Raw genomic sequence first — 17,383 nt, 5'->3', positions numbered from 1 at the left:
TGAAGAGGCAGCCATTGATTGCCTTCTTCTTCTTGTCCTGGTAGTCTTTTATGCCCCTGATCATGAAGGTCAAGACATGCCCCCCCCCAGTTTCTGTCCTCTATGCCCTCCATCTCAAAAATCGGGACCAGGTGCACCGGCGATATTTTGTTTATCGTCGTTGGCAAAAGGAACGCCATCTGTATGTAGAGGATGAATATCCTCTTGAACATCAGGCGTTCCTCTTCGTTGCCAACGCCGATTTCCATCATTTCATCGGTAAGACTTTTGAGGGTCTTACCCTGGAATCTTTTATAAATCATTTTGTCAGATTCAGAAAATTTCTTGTAGTCAACTTTCTCAGGAAATAGATCTCCTACAAAAAGGAAAACAACAAAGCATCCAAGTCCGTTCAGATACACCCAAGCATCAGGTGAATATACACCCAAGCAACAACTTAATATACATCTATAATTTTCAGCTAATTACCTGTTGCATTGATGCCAAGCGCATCACCTATTTTTTTTGGGGTTATATGGAAAGAACCATATCCTGTCCTCAGTTTGTTCTCCCCAATTTTGAAGTTTTTTGCCAACTCTCTCAAGAGTTGGTGATCCACCCTCAGTGGTGGGATGTGCATCAACCCACCAAATCCAAGATCCCTCACAATCGCCTTCTTCTCCTCAGTCATGTTTCTGAACTTATCATTCAGGAGATGTGTGGCACATTTGAGGTCTTTGGTTTGGTTTCTTGCTGCCATTTTCTCTGAAAATAAAAATACACCCAAAGGCATCAGTAATATACACCCATATATATATGACTCAGATACACCCATTGATAACAATTAAGATACACCCATTGATAACAGTAAGATACACCCATATATATGAGTCAGATACAGCCAGATATTCGCAAGATACACCCATTCATAACAGTGAGATACACCCATAGATATTATTCAGATACACCCAACAATGTCAAACAATATACACCCATTCATTACAGTGAGATACACCCATAGATATTATTCAGATACACCCAACAATGTCAAACAATATACACCCATTCATTACAGTGAGATACACCCATAGATATTATTCAGATACATCCATATAGATATCAGACAGATATCACTCAGCCATGCTTCAATATAAAGCCACATTACAAGGTTAAGCAGTTTACACCCCCGAATCTACGGAATAAACCCCCAAAAATCAACAAAAATAGCAGGAGAACTTAGAATAACAATGTAAACGACGTAGAACTTAGAAGAACGACGTATAACTCAGAAGAACGACGTATAACAAAGAAGCAACAGTAACAGTAAACCCTAGCAGAACGACGTAGAAGAAAAGTGAAATATACAGTATTTTAATGCACTTACGTTGAGTATTCTTGGTTTGTTTTTTCTTCAGATTCTTCTTCACAGAGAGGTTGATGGTGTTTCGATGCAGTTTTCGAACTTCGATTTGTATATTTTGAAAGTTGATTTTCGCTCGAAAATGAGAGGGTTTCGTTGTTTTGAAAGTGCCTTGAGAAATGGAAGAAGTGGAAGAAGTGGAAGAAGTGGAAGAGTATCCCATACGTAACTGTTCGAATGCTCAGCGCGTGAGTTGGACGCGGCATCTTATCTCTCTTTCATGCGCGTGTTTCGTGTTTGGGCTGGGCTAACTTGGTTGCTTGTATGCTTGTATGTGTAGCAGGCTCGTAAATATAATACTAAAACTCAATTTTCAAATTCTATCTTTAATATCTCAAAATAAATACTACTTTCGAGATAAGACTATAATAACCTAAGCAAGTTATGGTTCTCATCAAGAACATTGATTCATATATAGGCCCACACACACAAGAATTCCATGATGGTTACTTCAATCTTAACCTCATTCAAACATGATATGTGTATGTTCATGTTGCTATCAGAATATGCCAGCTGTTTCCGAACTTGCATTGTATCTTCCCTTTAAAATCAAGGACAGTAATGTAAATTTTTCCATTATTTTACCCTCTCCATCACCAAGTTTCATTAGTTTCAGGCACCTTATAACAAGTAATTCAAAAGACCAATGGATACTCTACTTAATTAAATACTTGTTTAATAAGCTAATATAAGTCACTCGTGCTCGTGGTATTGTTTTTTTAAGGATATTTATAATTAAGCTCATTTTTTGGGAACAATAACTTATTAAAAATATAATTATATGATACGTGTACACCAAAATCAATTATCAATATAAAATATATGTTAAAATTTAAATATACATTGAAAATAAATCAAATTACGTATGTATTTATATATAAATACATTCGTCGTTGATTTTAGTGTAGATAATTTTTTTTTTGTTAGAAATATATATACTATCTTTTCTAAAAATAACAAATTATATCCGGGCATGAGATATTTTCAAAAATTGTATATTTTTATATTTATATAATTTATTTTTACATATTACTGAAAAAACTGAAAATGTCCCTTACGAACTTTAATAATATTAAAAAGAGTATTTAGCTGACTTAACTCAACATAACATGGATTAGTTTAATTGGAGTTTATTTTTGCCGTAATTGAGAAAATTGAACATTTCTGAAATAAATTAACGTAAGGGAATGCAATGCAATGCTCTAAAGGAAAGAAAAGAGTGCATAGCCAACAAGCAATTCCATTCAACAGAATTCTTGTGCGTGAAAGAATAATCAATGCACAATAGTGCAATTTTATGCATATTTACATATCTATTTGCATCTTTCATTAATTAACACGTTTTCTAAAGGTTTGAGACTTTATTTGTGCTATAAATACAAGAGCATATATTTGTTTCATACATGTATAATAATACCTTGAGCCAACTACCATGGCCATCTCCAGAACTCTTCTTGCCGCAATCCTTATTTCTATCCTCATTCTTCAGATAGTTGAGTCAGCAACAATCGGTAAGAATTCCTAATTTCTTAATTAATGTATCATTTGGTATTTAATGTATCCTTGTTTACGTGAATGAATGTAGATTGTGATAGTGAATGCAAGAGGAGGTGTGCATTATCATCAAGGCCGAACCTATGTGAGAGAGCTTGCGGCACTTGCTGTAACCGCTGCAATTGTGTGCCGTCGGGCACTTCCGGCCACTACGAGGAGTGCCCTTGTTATGCCAATCAAACCACCCATGGCGGCGTACATAAATGTCCTTAAATTATAAATAACAGAATATAATAAATTAATTGTATTATTCAATAATATTATTTTATGTATAATAAAATTCGGGCTTAATCCCTTCCAAATAAAGTCTTCCTTTCAATAATTTCGTAGGCAATGTTCTTAAATTTCGATACACAAATGCCGATTGTATTATCATGAACTCTTATCTCTTATGGTTAGAATACTATCTTCCAAGTGTTCTTACATGAATATGAGAAATATGCTATATATAGTATGATATTTAGTACATTTGCAATTCCAAATGTCACCTCCTACTACACGGCAAACAATACAAGTTAAAGTGTTGCTTGCATTTAATTTCAAAGTAATAGGTAATAATTATTTAGTGACTAATTCGTTACGGCACTGAGATTCATTTAAGGGTTTGTCTTTGTCCAGGGATTCAAAATTCCGATAATTATTTAAGCGGATTAATGAATTAACTACTAAACCAATCCAATTTAGTTATATATCTATGATTATTTGTGACCTGAAGAAAAGTATACGGGCAAGTGGTCCAAAATGAAAAAGAAACCAATGCCCAGAATGTGTGAAATTTATATTGGGCTATTTGTAGCTAGCACCAAAAACTTCTATTTGACTGGGCTTGTGCATGGCCTAATTGAGATGCCTAATATATTTGTTTTTTTTTTCTAAATATTTGAAAAAAGGCTGAATTCAAGCTCATAGTTTATGGGTACTGACTATACCTACCAAAGAAACTGTCCTTAAATAAAGTATGAAATGAAGTGAAATTAAAGCATGACAAAATTTACAACCCCATTAATAGCATGAGGGTGTTACTCGTGATCGAAATGCAAGTACAAAAGGAGAGAAAAGCTGCAATCAAGAATTTTGTTTTCTATATCCATTTTTCATTTTTTTTATACAAACAAAAGCAAGGAAACTGTCATTGATGTTCATTCATTCAAACAATGTAGAACAAGAGAGCATGAGGCTACTAATAATTAACCAGAAGAAGAAAATTTTATGCGTTTTTTGACATATGATTGTAGTTCAGTTGACTAGGACTTGAGTGTTATTAAACACTACGAAATTGTGAAAGAATGAAAAGATGAACAATGTAGTTGATGAATTGAATAGCCACACATAAAAACATGCAATTGTGACACTTGCGTAGGATTCATCTGTGAATAGCTGCCAAACACCTGCCCCAACATATCAATCTCTGTTATGTCTCACAATATTTTTTATTTAATTTTATATACAATAATAATGGTCATTGAGAGTCTTAAATTCTTATTTAAATTTGCAAATAAATAAGATTTTATATATCTACATCTATTATATATAATGGAGGTATGAAAGAAACTTGATGTATAATTTTTTTACTAAGATATTCTTCATTGTATATAATTTATAAAAAAATATTTTACAATGTCTAAGATTTTAACTTACGACTTTTTAGTTTAAGCATGAAATATTTATCATCTTAACAAGACTAGTATATATAATGTGTTTGCTTTATTATGTACAATTATAACATATAAATTTACGGTGTTTAATTTATAAAATTTCACTTTATACGAACAATTGAATTAAAATCAATATTTGAGTCAAATTTATATTTGACCAACAAAATTATTGAAACAAATTTAGCATATAGTAAGTTAATGGTAAATCTTAAATCTTACATATATAATTTGAGGTAGACTAACCTAAGAAAAGAAAGTTGAACTCTATTGATAATTTATTTATTTTTTAAAAAAGAAAAGAAAAGAAAAGAATTAGTGACATCATGGTGAATGATGATTGGGTGAGTAACTGAATATGAATGGGAGTGAATACAAAAAGAGGAAGAAATAAACTGAGAGGTTTGCAGGTTAGGAGACAGAGAGCACAGAAGAGAACAGAACATAACAGAGATATGGCAAATTGGAAAGAAATGAAGTGCCTGAATTCAAATACAGACTTTACTTTCCATTACACAGATATGATCTCTGCCACTACCTCTTCTACTTCATGTTCACTCCAAACCCATTCTCTATTTCTTTTCTTTTTTACTTTTTTGGAAGGTAAAATTCTCTATATATATCACCATGTATTATGCTCTAGGAATAAAATTATGATAGCTAATTATCTTGGTTTATAACAAAATAGTCATAAATTATTTTTTCTCCGTTCAAAATTTGTATTCAATGATGATGAATGAGATGCCTTTTCTTTTGTAATATAAGGCCCTCAGTCTATGGAAGAAGATCCTTTTACATTTGATTTATACATAATGTCATGCCTAAGGATATTTTTTAACAAATCAAAATAAAATCCAGAAATATCAAATTCATGATATTTGTTTCTTTTCAAAATAAGGAAACGTAGCATATATGTTTAGCACATATCACATTTGAAAATTCATGATCACTCAATTAGATTAATTAATCAAAGTACCATAAGAAAGTAAGAAACTTAACCAATGGCCAACAACTGTAATAAGAATAATGATCTCCCTTACATTAATTCAGTGCATCTGATGGTTGTACTAATAGTCCATAGGTATAAATTCTCTTAATTGATGTGCTTGACATTCTTTGTAATTCAAATTTTCAATCCTCTTATTGAGTTACCCTTAAATGTTATGTAACTTACGATTTATGCTATTCTAAGTAGAACTTTTAAATTAGAAATATTTAGACAAAAATGATCAAATCAAAATACTATATAAGCAGCATATCAGTTAATCAATTTTCATCTCATTTGTTGGATGAAATATAAAGTCAATTTAAATAAAATTAAAATAGATTACGAATGAATAGGATGCCCGAAATTACAATTGTATACCTAACATTTTTGACACATGAAAGCTTGAAAATTGGATGTCCCAAAATTGTTTCTCACTGGGATGATAATAAATGCTGATACCAAAAATCCTCACGGGCTATTTCAGAGTGTATCTTTAATTTTTCTTGTTACCCTTTTCCTTTTCCTTTCTTGTGAGTTAGATTTTTCATTTTTCTTATTTTCATTTTCCTCTTTTTGGCTCCATCCATCCCCTTTACTTTATTTCAACAAAGAACCTGATTCTCTGAACACGAGGCACGCAGACTCACTTCACTTTGATTTGAAACATTTTTAGTTTTTTCTATACAAAATAAATAAATGAATCATTATTTTTTTATTGTAAAAAGAAAAAGACACTCACAACAAACACAGAAGACATAGTACAACACCACCACCACAATACACACTACACTCTAATTCTCATGTTGCTTTTTGTCTCTCTTTAAACTCTCTCTCTTCACACACAAATCGCTGGTTTTCTGTTTCAGTAGAAGATCAACACAACACAACAAAACCAAGCTCAGAGAGATTTATTCATAGTTTCATCACATTCAATTCACCTTCACCTATATATTTATCACTTACTCTTCTTCCTTATTTCACAAAGTTTTTTATCTGATATTTGCTTTTTCATGCAATGATGCACACACCTAAAAGGGTTGGCTGTTTAACTATCTTCATTGAATGCACACAAGAATAACAATAACCCAAAAAAAAAAAAAATTTTTTTTTCATCTGGGGTGGTGGTGGTGCTGGTTTTTCAGCTACAACAATATATGATCTATCTATAATTCTAGAAATGCAGAAATGGACAAAGCTCGAAACTTGAGGCGTGGAGCTATCAGATTCTCAAAATCCAACAACAACAAGAGACCACACATGAATCATAAGCAATCTAAAGGACACAAACTCTTCGGTGAGTGTATTACAATTTTGCTTCCAAAAAGTCATCCTTTTCTTAATTTCTTCTTCACAAAGAAACAAAACCCATTTCTAAAAAAATGTCTTTTTCTGTGTTTGTTTCTTTGTTCCCTTTTATTTTCTCTCTTCATATATCTAAGACTTTCAATTTGCAGATAATGCTTCTCTCACTTTCTCCCTTCTTCATTCCCTTGTTATCTTCATATTTTTCGTTCAATAAATATCTCTCTTCTTTTCTTCCTTTTTTTCTTCTTCTATGATTTTGTGAGTGACAGTTTTGAAAGCTGCTATTGGTGGTGGTGGGGACCTGAAATTCTCTGAGAAATCGAAAAAAGGAAAAGTGAGAAGCTTGAGTGCTGTTGGAAAAGCATTATCCAACTGCCAAATGGGTTGCCACGTTTCAGAAAAAGAAGAACAAGCACAAACACTAACACATGACGACCCTTCTTCTTCTACCACCACCATTATTGCCACTAGCAAGAAACTTAAGGTTCCTAAAAATGTAAGTTACTATATGTTGTTATTATTATGAATTATGATACCCTTTTGAATTTATTCAGTTCTTAAACTAATGGCCATGGCTTTGGTGAAATGATTTGTTTTGCAGTTTTTGAATGGTGTTCAACATGCCTCAGTCCCAAGGAAGCTACGTTCAGGTGAGTTTCTGTGATTTTTTTTCTCTATTTTTCTCTTAAAAGTTTTCATAATTGTTTATATCTCCAACTGGATTTGGGCTGCTACCTTATTATCACGAATTCAACTTTCTTTTTATTATTTTTATAAATGTTAATTGGTGGACTTTAGATTCGGTCCCCTTTTTCATATACTCTCTCTATTTTGCAGTCTCTCTAGTGTTATGTACTTTCTGAAAAACAATAAGTTTGTGTAGTTTTGTTTTTATGAATTATCATAAAGCTGTGTCTTCTCATGTGTTGGTTCTTGTAGGGGAAGGGAAAAGGTGTATTTTTTTTTCTTTTATTATCTTTTTCCTTTTTTCTCTTTGGTTGAAATAAAGTTTAAGTAACTTTATCTTTTTCCTCTTTGTTAAATTGTAGCCATGAAGAAGCGCAGCCGTGAATCCATGTTATTTGATTCAGAAAAGGTGAACCATAAGATAATAGGAATATTAGAATCTCCAAAAAAGGATGGAATAAAGAAATCCAAAGTGAGTGTGGTGAGTTATGCAAGTTTCAAAATTTGGAACTTTTTTTTGCCTGGTTCTTCTAAATGGATTCGGATCCTTTCTCATGTTCACGTCTCCACCATTGATTTATTTGTTTTAGAAAATAAAATAAGATAAAATGTTAAAATGATAATAAAAGATCAATGGTAAAGATATGAACATGACTCGGGCATTCGGCCGAATCTTTTTCAAGTATTTCTATCTAACTCCTTTTGCTTCGAATTTTCGCCTTTAGAAAGAAGAAAATGGGGAAGAATGGTCCCAAAGGGAAGGTGTATGTGGCCCCATAATCACAAAAGATGAGGAAGAGGTTGCAGAGACTCTCTATGCCTTGGCTGGAATGTTCCCTGACAATGGCATGAATGAAAATAGTAAGCAGCTACATGAAGAATCTTTGTTAAAGAACACTTCTGTTTTGGAGGACTTGAAGGAGAATGCTAATGCTTCTTCTGAAGGTTATAATATTTTCATCTTCAGCTATTAATAGTTCATTTGTTCATTCATTTATTTATTTTATTTGTTTTGTTATATATTGTAGCCTCAACTTGATTTTCCTAAAAAGGAAGAGGTATTGATGGCATCTCATAGCACTTCTCCAATGATAGATTTTCATTCCTTGCCTGTGATGGAAAATAGGAACACAAATTCAACACATGGTCCTGAGTTATGTCTAGCAATGGGGTGAGTAGCCTTTTCTTTTTGTTTCAATGTTTCGGTTGGATCTCCATTCATTTCAAGTTCCTATGGTTTATTTACATGTTTTCTTACAATGTTGCAGATTAAATATGTACAAACAATCACAAATTGCACACATGGAGAGGAAGCCAGACATGGAATTTGAGATGGTAGGAATTTCAAGTTTCTTACAATTTTGTATGGTTGTTTAATAATACTTCTTATTGGCTTATATTTCAGGCCAAAGATGTTGATTGTAAGCAAGAACAACATAAACTGAAGGACAGAAAAGAAACAGGTACATATATCATATATGATGAATTTTTGTTTAAATGACCAAAGTATATTTTGCATTATATTTGGATACTTTTGGTTGTTCTAGGAGAAGGTCTTGCATTCTGGCCAAATTTATCAAGAGTACCAGCAGCCAACAAGGGCCCAAATTGGTTGGAAGCTGCCATATGTTCCTCCAAACCCAGTTTCATGGAAACTTCTTCTTCTAGTGGAAAGGTAAGGGGCTTGTGTGTTTGATTCTGTTTTTGTAAAATTGATTGGTAGAATTAATCTCTTAAAGTGATTTCTGACACAAAGTAAAAAAAAAAAAAACACCTCAGATTTTCACCAAAATTTTCTGTACTAATGATGAGTTTTGCTAATTCCATATCTATTATGTCAAAATTTCTTATTCCATGCAGAGTTCAGAAGTTGCAACTCAAAAAACATGGAAGAGGTGTGCAGTTCATGTTCACATCAGCCATATCATCCACAAGTTGGAGGTTTTGAAAAGAGGAGTTGTTGTTGAACAACAACCTAAGCTTCATGAATTTCATCATCAAATGAGATCACACGATGAAGGGTCAAAGAATGGAGTTCTTATGGAAGTACCCAACTTCAATGGGATGAGAAATAATGGAGTTACTTCTTCTTCTGCACCTGTGACATGTCAAGTTGAAAATTTGAGGAACCCCCATCAAAGTAAGAATGGTTTTCTTCAACAACAATGCCATTACCGCGACATACAACATGCCATTCCAACGCCATTTGCGGCATATGGCCCTCAGAAACAAGTAAGTGTAACATTATTATTTCCAGGAAAACCACCCAAGAAATACTTGCATGCTCCTAAAGTACATTTAATCCATGAACCAAGACATTCACAACCACTATAAAAAACTGAGATGTGGCTACAAATGTTGCTCTGAGTCTCCCTATCACCAGAATCGACTAACCCGAATAACTACTGTCTTTATTTTGCAGAGTTTCAACTTCTTGTCCTTGTCAAGTGGAAGTAATGGGTTAAAGGTGGACAATAGTTATGATAAGATTGGAACTAGGTTGGAAGCATTGTCAAAGTTGCAACAAGTGCCTTATTTTCAGACACTATCACAGCAGAATGGGCTCATGTCAATTCCTACAACACCTCAAAGTCAATATGCATCAGCTTCTTACCTTGATCAGCTTCCTGTCTCAGGACCACAGGTATCACTGTTTACCTTTTTCCTTTGTTGAACAAGCAACACAATCAATCCAATAAATATGGACCCCAAAATCTTGGGGGGCCTTAGTTTGAAAAGATAGCTTAATGTGATCATTTTTCAACCACGTACTAAAATTGATAGTGGCAAAAAATTAATGCTATCCATGAATAAACTACTCCCAAAGTAATGACGTATAAGTGGTTGATTTGAATATTTTTAGAATATAAAGTTCAAGGAATAAATTGCAATTACAACTAGCCGTACTAATTATTGTTCCATAATGGTTCAATTGACTGCAGGTTCGGCTGCAGCAACCTCATTATTATGGTAACCCGTTATGTGGAACTCATTATGGTTCTTCAACGGTATCAAATAAACAACAGTACCAACAAAACTTTTGGGCAGTGCAATTAGCAGCACAAGGTGGGTCGGCGGCAAATAGCAACATTATGAGGACTCAATATCCTAATTCGCAAAGTGGAAGACATGAATATGCATTGAGTCAATGTGCACAAGCCATTCTTCCTCGTTCCCCTGCATCACTTGAAGCACTTGGATCCAAGATTACTTCAATCTCTGCCCAACAACAACAGCTCATTGCTTCTATACAGGAAAAATGGGCTAGACCTTCTTCGTCTCCCTTCTGTAAGTGAAGAAATTTGAGAGAAACTCCCAAGTAGGGCATGTTTATGGTGCGATTTGGAAAAATCAAACCAATCCAATTATAGCTTACAACCTCCAAGGTTTATGTACTACACACTTGCGGATTTTGATCAATGATAACACAAATTGTAGCAAGAACTAAAAGGATCTCACTAACTTTTCAGATGCTTATGTTATAATTCTTTAGTTATTATTCCAATTTTTCATGCATGCTGCTAACAACCACAAAACATAACATACAGATGCAGGCAATGAACGAAAGGTTATTAAAGAACATGATCTTTGTGAAATGACTTCTTTATATAAACACAAGCCAACAAAGCCTAGGTTGAAGGTAGGGTACTGATTTACTAAACACATTACTCAAGGAAAAATATTTTCGGAATTCTGTATCACAATTGAATTACAAGAATTATGCTGAGATACATGCGCAAATCATCAAAATCTCCAAACTGCCAATGTATTGTAATATTTTACTCAAGTTTTTCTAGTTCCCCCATTCTCTCTATGATAGCCTGCAAAGCACAAGAATAGGTTTTGAGATGGAATCAAGAAATAGCCACAATTGTCATATGGTAATTATAAGTCTAAAATCTTATGGCACTATAAGGAGTTGAAAAAATTACAGAAATGGAAATCGGATGGTAGCAACTACATGTCAAGAACATAATATCTTAAAAAAAAAACATACCTTCTTACTAGTTTCTTGCAATTCACCCGCTAGAATGAATTCATCAAGTATAAGATATACCTTAAACACGGATAGGTAAATTCATCAGTCAAGAAATAACAAAAGCTGAATCTTAAGGACAAAACATATCAGAGTGTGGCAAAGTTCATGTTAAATACATAACAAATTTTTTACTGGCGGATGTTAATGTATAACAGTGATGAAGTTACGTTTGAGGCATGCTCAATCACAGAAAATGAATAACGGGTCACATAGAAAAGTAGGAGGGAGGAAAAAACTGAAACTTTCAAGCAAAATAGTTAATGTAGCACATTGATCATTGCAAGCTATGATTTGACGATTCTCTAATATAAGCTCAAGAACAATGCATAAGAAACCAAAATCTGGAGAACCGCCCTTTAACCAGAAACTGATCCATATCGAAATGTAATTGTGTTGTCGACCTGGTAAAATTGTATCACCTCATAATAGAGTTTGGACTGCTTATATCTTATTTGGTTAAAATTCAAGCCCATGCTATGCTATAAACAATTCTAGTCTTCCAAAATCAATATCAGTTTTAGAGGAACCACCAAACATACATAACTTAAATCAACATCAGTTTCTAACTAAATCAATCATGTTTAGAATTCATTCTACCTAAAATCAATTCTACAAAAGCATAACCAAACACACAAGAAACAAACCAAATACATTTACTTTGTTTCGTTTTCTCAAGTATAGGAAATATGCTTTACAGCTAAATCGACAATCAAAGACCAATATAGAACACATTTATGAAAAGTTGAGCTGAAATCCAAGTACAACAAGAAAGATAAGTGATAAAAAAAACCATTAACAAACTAACCTTATGGAAGTTGAAGACCAAGTCAAGCTCACACACATTGCTAAAGAAGTGATCCAAAATCTCCACAAATAGATGGATGCACTCCAAGTAAGCAAGCTCATTATCAGTAATGTCAACACATAGAGAGAAGAACAAGCCAGCATATCTCCTATATATTACCTTGTGAGTCCTAAACTGCATCAAACAAAACAGTTACAACCAAAACCACAAAAAAAAAAAAATGCTGACAAAAACTAACCAAACAGCAAGGTTATCAAACTCTCGAATTAGCTTGTAAACTCTTACAACTACCAGTTTAGTTCCCAAAATCGAGTTTACAAGTTTAGTTTGCTATTCAAATTGCAACAGCAACAAATATGAGAACATTAACAATAAACTTGTGAAATTAATGAATTATATGCAATTGAAAGACAAAAAAGAATTGAACTCTGCGAACCTCAACGAAATTAGTGTATTTGGGGTCTCGATTAACAACGAGGCGATGAACCTCGTATTCGACCTTGTGCTTCTCGGAATCCTCGAGAGGGACATAGTATTTCGCCAAACGGGTTTTCCCCTGCCTGTTCTGCAGCAGAATGAATCGGATCTGCACAATTTTCCCATGAACATATGAAAAAGAGGAACAAAAGAATAGCAAATTAATATCGAAATTAAGAACACAAACTTATGAAGTGAAAGAGATGGGATGAGATTGATTACCATGTTGAACGATGTAATTTACTTAAGGAATTTGAGAGAAGGAAGCAGTAGAAACTCAAAATCTGCGATGTGAAACTGCAATTGATGAATGAAATGAAACTCACTTTACTTTCCAGCTCGTCTTTTCTTTTTTCTTTTCTCCTTTTTAATTTTAAATTTTTGGGTGAATCAATTAATTAATTGAGTGCAGCTACCGAACCGTGTAATGACGGAGACGACCCTGGACCGTGGCTACGCCGTTGCCGTTTATTGACTTGAAATGAAAACTACCCTCTTTTTTTAGGATTTCTCAAATTTGAATATTAGTAGTAACTCACGAGAAACTTTTCATATTGAAGCACGGGTTTTAGGCTCAATTTTTTTGTTCCTTATGTTTCTGTAAAAGAGAAAATTCTCTTCTCAATGAGTAATAGCTCAAATGACATAGTCTTTCCATACTCAATTAAAAGGTTGCGGATTTGAGTCTCCTATCTCTGATAAAACAACAACAACAACAAAGTCTTGTCCCACTAAATGGGGTCGGCTACATGAATCAAACGACGCCATTGTGCTCTATCATGTATCATGTCTACAGAGAGACCGTTTACATGTAGATCTCGTTTGACCACCTCATGGATGGTCTTCTTAGGTCTTCCTCTGCCTTTCGTCCTTTGTCAATTTTCCATCTCATCCACCCTTTTTTGTCGAATATAAAACCAGATGCACTCCGCCATTTTGATCAACCAGCTTGGATCCTATGATTTACATCTTGTTCAATTTCTCCATTATCCTGTATGATGCACCCAAGATACTTAAAACTTTTAACTTTTCGTAGGATGTTTTCTCCAATCTTCACCTCTATATTAGGGTTTTCCCTTCTCAGACTGAACTTACATTCCATATATTCCGTCTTGCTACGGCTTTTGCGCAGACCATACACTTCTAAAGCTTCTCTCCATAACTCCAACTTCTTATTTAGGTCTTCTCTTGACTCTCCCATAAGGACGATATCATCGGCAAAAAGCATGCACCATGGCACAGGCTCTTGGATGTGCTCTGTGAGTACTTCCAAGACTAATGTGAAGAGGTATGGACTTAAGGATGATCCCTGGTGTAATCCTATACCAATAGGAAATTTCTCTGTCGCACCACCTTGAGTCTTCACACTAGTTGTGACCCCATCATACATGTCTTTAATTGCCCGAATATATGCGATCCTTACTCTCCTCTTTTCTAAAACCTTCCATAAGACCTCCCTTGGTACCCTATCATACGCTTTTTCCAAATCAATAAACACCATGTGTAGATCCCTTTTATTACTACGATACCTCTCCATCATCCTTCTTAACAGGTATATCGCTTCGGTGGTGGATCTGCCTGACATAAATCCAAATTAGTTCTCTGTTACTTGTGTCTCTTTTCTCAACCTCCGTTCTATCACCCTTTCCCATAACTTCATAGTATGACTCATAAGCTTAATCCCTCTATAGTTTCCGCAACTTTGTATATCCCCCTTATTCTTGTAGATAGGTACCAAGGTGCTCTTTCTCCACTCATCAGGCATCTTCTTTGACCTTAAAATCTCATTAAAAAGCTTGGTTAACCAGTTGATGCCTTTCCCTCCAAGACCCTTCCAAACCTCAATCGGGATATTATCAGATCCTACTGCCCTGCCATTTTTCATCTGCTTTAGAGCTTCTTTTACCTCGAAGTCTCGAATCCTTCGATAGTAGTCAAAGTTTTGATCTTCTTCATAGCTGACCAAGACTCGGAATAGTCTTCTATCCATCATTAAATAACTCGTAGAAGTAGCTCTTCCACCTTTCATTAATCTTCTCCTCTTGAGCCAACACCTCTCCATCCTTATCATTTATGCACTTAACCTGATCCAAATCTCTCGTTCTTCTTTCCCGGCTCTTTGCGATTCTATATATACCTTTTTCTCCTTCTTTCGTATCCAAAGACTGGTAGAGACCCTCACATGCTCTTGTTCTTACTTCACTTACAGCCACTTTTGTCTCTTTCTTAGCCGCCTTATATTTTTCCCAGTTATCTGCATTGCGGCATAAAGACCACTCTTTAAAGCATTCCCTTTTTATCTTTTATCTTTTCTTGTATACTCGATCCCTTTTTATCTTTATCTTTTCTTGTATACTCGCATTCCACCACCAGGACTCCTTGTCTCTTGGTACTATTCCTTTAGATTCACCAAAACTTTCTTTCGCTGTTCTTCTAATAACTTCTGCCATCTCCCTCCACATCTCTTCCGCGCTTCCATTCCCATCCCACGGTTATAAGATGTTTGTCTCTCTTTTTAAAACATGTATTTGCGATGAGAAGATCAAAGGTTGAGGAAAAGTCCAAAATAGTTTTACCCTCGGCATTGATCACCCCGAAACCATGGCCTCCGTGAATACTCCCATATCCAGTCACTTCTCTCCCAACATGGCCATTTAAATCTCCTCCTAAGAAAATCTTGTCTCCCAAAGATATGCCTTGAACCAAACTCTCTAGATCCTCCCAAAACCTAATCTTGTATTGTTCGTCTGAACCCACTTGCGGTGCATAGGCGCTAAAGAAAAAAAAAAATTCTCTCCTTTTATTATCTTAAATAAATAAATAGTAAAAAATTTTAGTTTCAACTCTCAACCTTTCTCATTCAGTCATTCTAGGCTCTTTATCCTCGCCAAAAAGATGGGTAAATGTTATACATTGATTGCACTCTTCCTTCAATTTCTCGCTCTTAGCTCAATGCTTATTCAAACAGTTCCAACAGTTAAAGAAATAATATTTTACTTGAACTACAAATATTTTTATTTTTCTGATACATGCTCCTACCATAAAATTCGTTGAGGTGTACATTCAACAAATATGATTTGTGATAGAATATTTTGGATTCATTTAATCTACGTAGTCGAACTTATCAAGTGAAACAAGGTTTGATTATTGTTGTAAAAGACAAATGGTTCTAGAAGTCATGCTTGTACATGGAGTTTGTAGCTGCCAAAAGAGCAGCACCTATGCCAGATCCATCTTTTGAATGTTCAATTACCAAATTGTTTGACTTCTCTGATCCTATGAGCTCTTTGACCGAATCTTGCATATATGTCCTGTATTGAGGATAATTTTCATATAAGCCTCCATCAATGGCCACAACTGTTCTCTTTCCAAAGATCACTCCTTTTGAATCCTCCTCCATTTTTTGCAGAATCGCCACAATTCCTGCACCTGCTAAGCTTCCACCCCGCTTCACAATTGTGTCACAAACCTCTAAAACGGTTTTCCTTGCACTAAAAGTGGACTCAACCTGAAGAAACGTAAAAAATATTTATATAGTATCATAATCATGTAGCATATGCATTTACAATAATTACATAATACATTATCATTTTCAAAATCACAATCTACAATTCTTCCTGCTACTATTACAGCATTGTATTATTTTATCAAGCTTCTGAATAAAACATAATGGAAGAATTGTTTTCATAGAATTGTTTTCTCCAATCTGTGTTATACTGTTTGGGAGAAGAATCATACCCTTGCTTTATCATAGAGGAGGGACCCAACGCCTTGTAAATCACCTGACTTGTCCTGCTGCATGGCACATAGATCTGGGGTCCTATAAAAAATTTATGTAGAGGCAATTTATTCGGAGCAAATCCCAAAAGATTTCAATTCGAGATAAAATGATAACATGAAATATGCTTAAAGTTGAAGAATTGCATGTATAGAATACTTGTTATATACCAGTTCCCATGTAGTATTTGGAATTCTTAACACTCCATCTGATATACTCCTTCTCTTCCCTTTTGTCTGTCACTATCACATTTTGAAACATTTTTTTTCCATCAATGTATCTGATATATTGATCCAAAAATGTATCGAAAAGTGATAGTGAATGATGACAGAGAATGGAGGGAAAATATGATTAGAGCTTATAAATATTAAATGAGTTAATAGAGTACCCAAGTATGAAAGGCGTATATAAATTTTCTGGGATTGATTTCCCAAACAATTCACCAGTTGCAGCCATTTCCAGAAGCACTAGTCTCACAATTTCCCCTAGATACATTCCTGAGATTGTCTTTTCAAAGATCTGCAGAGTAATATAAAGGGATTTACCTTTTTGTTTTGCTTGCTAATTTAATTTGTTAGGAAAAGAATTTTACAATGGAAACGGTACAAAAAAGGCATACCTGCTCACCAGGGTTGATACTAGCAGCATCCATCGCTCTATCAAACTCGGTTAAAGGGAGACGTTTTGAGAATGCTCCCC

At 34.4% G+C, this 17,383-nt stretch overlaps 5 protein-coding genes across 6 annotated transcripts in view; 3 read left to right on the top strand and 2 right to left on the bottom strand.

Annotated features, from left to right (window-relative positions):
• The first annotated feature begins 2,789 nt into the window (after positions 1-2,789).
• Positions 2,790-3,275, top strand: LOC107493211 (gibberellin-regulated protein 11). Its single transcript, XM_016114296.3, has 2 exons — positions 2,790-2,910; positions 2,985-3,275. The coding sequence occupies exons 1-2, from the start codon at positions 2,832-2,834 to the stop codon at positions 3,164-3,166; spliced, it is 261 nt and encodes an 86-aa protein (XP_015969782.1). The 5' UTR covers positions 2,790-2,831; the 3' UTR covers positions 3,167-3,275.
• Positions 3,276-6,274: 2,999 nt separating this feature from the next.
• On the top strand, positions 6,275-8,612 carry LOC107493201 (uncharacterized). 2 transcript variants are annotated; one of them, XM_021124517.2, is made up of 5 exons: positions 6,275-6,887; positions 7,168-7,394; positions 7,500-7,548; positions 7,948-8,057; positions 8,311-8,612. In XM_021124517.2, the coding sequence occupies exons 1-5, from the start codon at positions 6,779-6,781 to the stop codon at positions 8,557-8,559; spliced, it is 744 nt and encodes a 247-aa protein (XP_020980176.1). In that variant the 5' UTR covers positions 6,275-6,778; the 3' UTR covers positions 8,560-8,612. The 2 variants fall into 2 exon arrangements, with proteins under 2 accessions (XP_020980176.1, XP_015969775.1); XM_016114289.3 differs by having other exon boundaries at positions 6,307-6,887; positions 7,948-8,066.
• Positions 8,613-8,615: 3 nt separating this feature from the next.
• LOC107493252 (uncharacterized) lies at positions 8,616-11,084 on the top strand (the record flags this gene model as incomplete). The annotated part of the gene is given in 7 exon segments (XM_016114349.3): positions 8,616-8,756; positions 8,854-8,920; positions 8,991-9,048; positions 9,133-9,260; positions 9,446-9,817; positions 10,008-10,229; positions 10,528-11,084. Coding segments are annotated over 7 exon segments (1,342 nt in total), but the record flags the coding sequence as incomplete, so codon positions are not given.
• Positions 11,085-11,172: 88 nt separating this feature from the next.
• LOC107493253 (AP-2 complex subunit sigma) lies at positions 11,173-13,294 on the bottom strand. The gene is made up of 5 exons (XM_021124518.2): positions 13,129-13,294; positions 12,866-13,015; positions 12,430-12,603; positions 11,583-11,642; positions 11,173-11,406 (listed from the first exon to the last, which is right to left on the bottom strand). The coding sequence occupies exons 1-5, from the start codon at positions 13,129-13,131 to the stop codon at positions 11,365-11,367; spliced, it is 429 nt and encodes a 142-aa protein (XP_020980177.1). The 5' UTR covers positions 13,132-13,294; the 3' UTR covers positions 11,173-11,364.
• A 2,648-nt stretch (positions 13,295-15,942) lies between these two features.
• Positions 15,943-17,383, bottom strand: part of LOC107493256 (hexokinase-2, chloroplastic) — a 3,558-nt gene continuing 2,117 nt past the window's right edge. The window contains exons 6-9 of the mRNA XM_016114356.3: positions 17,304-17,383; positions 17,073-17,203; positions 16,645-16,726; positions 15,943-16,414 (exon numbers count right to left, since the gene is read on the bottom strand). The exon at positions 17,304-17,383 is cut by the window's right edge and continues 8 nt beyond it. Coding sequence (XP_015969842.1) covers positions 16,076-16,414; positions 16,645-16,726; positions 17,073-17,203; positions 17,304-17,383 — 632 coding nt within the window. The 3' untranslated portion in view covers positions 15,943-16,075. The remainder of the gene's footprint in view (positions 16,415-16,644; positions 16,727-17,072; positions 17,204-17,303) is intronic.

The sequence above is a fragment of the Arachis duranensis genome, chromosome 6 (assembly GCF_000817695.3).
Source record: "Arachis duranensis cultivar V14167 chromosome 6, aradu.V14167.gnm2.J7QH, whole genome shotgun sequence".
Lineage (NCBI taxonomy): Eukaryota > Viridiplantae > Streptophyta > Magnoliopsida > Fabales > Fabaceae > Arachis > Arachis duranensis.
The sequence above is the reverse complement of the archived record's forward strand: the minus strand, read 5'-3'. Positions and strand labels throughout refer to the sequence as shown.

Coding starts and splice junctions, on each gene's coding strand:
- LOC107493201 (XM_016114289.3), top strand. CDS start 6,779: ATGGACAAAGCTCGAAACTTGAGGCGTGGAGCTATCAGATTCTCAAAA. Junction 7,395..7,499: donor AACTTAAGGTTCCTAAAAAT/GTAAGTTACTAT, acceptor TTTGTTTTGCAG/TTTTTGAATGGTGTTCAACA. Junction 7,549..7,947: donor CCCAAGGAAGCTACGTTCAG/GTGAGTTTCTGT, acceptor GTTAAATTGTAG/CCATGAAGAAGCGCAGCCGT.
- LOC107493211 (XM_016114296.3), top strand. CDS start 2,832: ATGGCCATCTCCAGAACTCTTCTTGCCGCAATCCTTATTTCTATCCTC. Junction 2,911..2,984: donor AGTTGAGTCAGCAACAATCG/GTAAGAATTCCT, acceptor GAATGAATGTAG/ATTGTGATAGTGAATGCAAG.
- LOC107493253 (XM_021124518.2), bottom strand. Junction 12,604..12,865: donor AATACACTAATTTCGTTGAG/GTTCGCAGAGTT, acceptor TGTTTGATGCAG/TTTAGGACTCACAAGGTAAT. Junction 11,643..12,429: donor TGGTCTTCAACTTCCATAAG/GTTAGTTTGTTA, acceptor TCCGTGTTTAAG/GTATATCTTATACTTGATGA.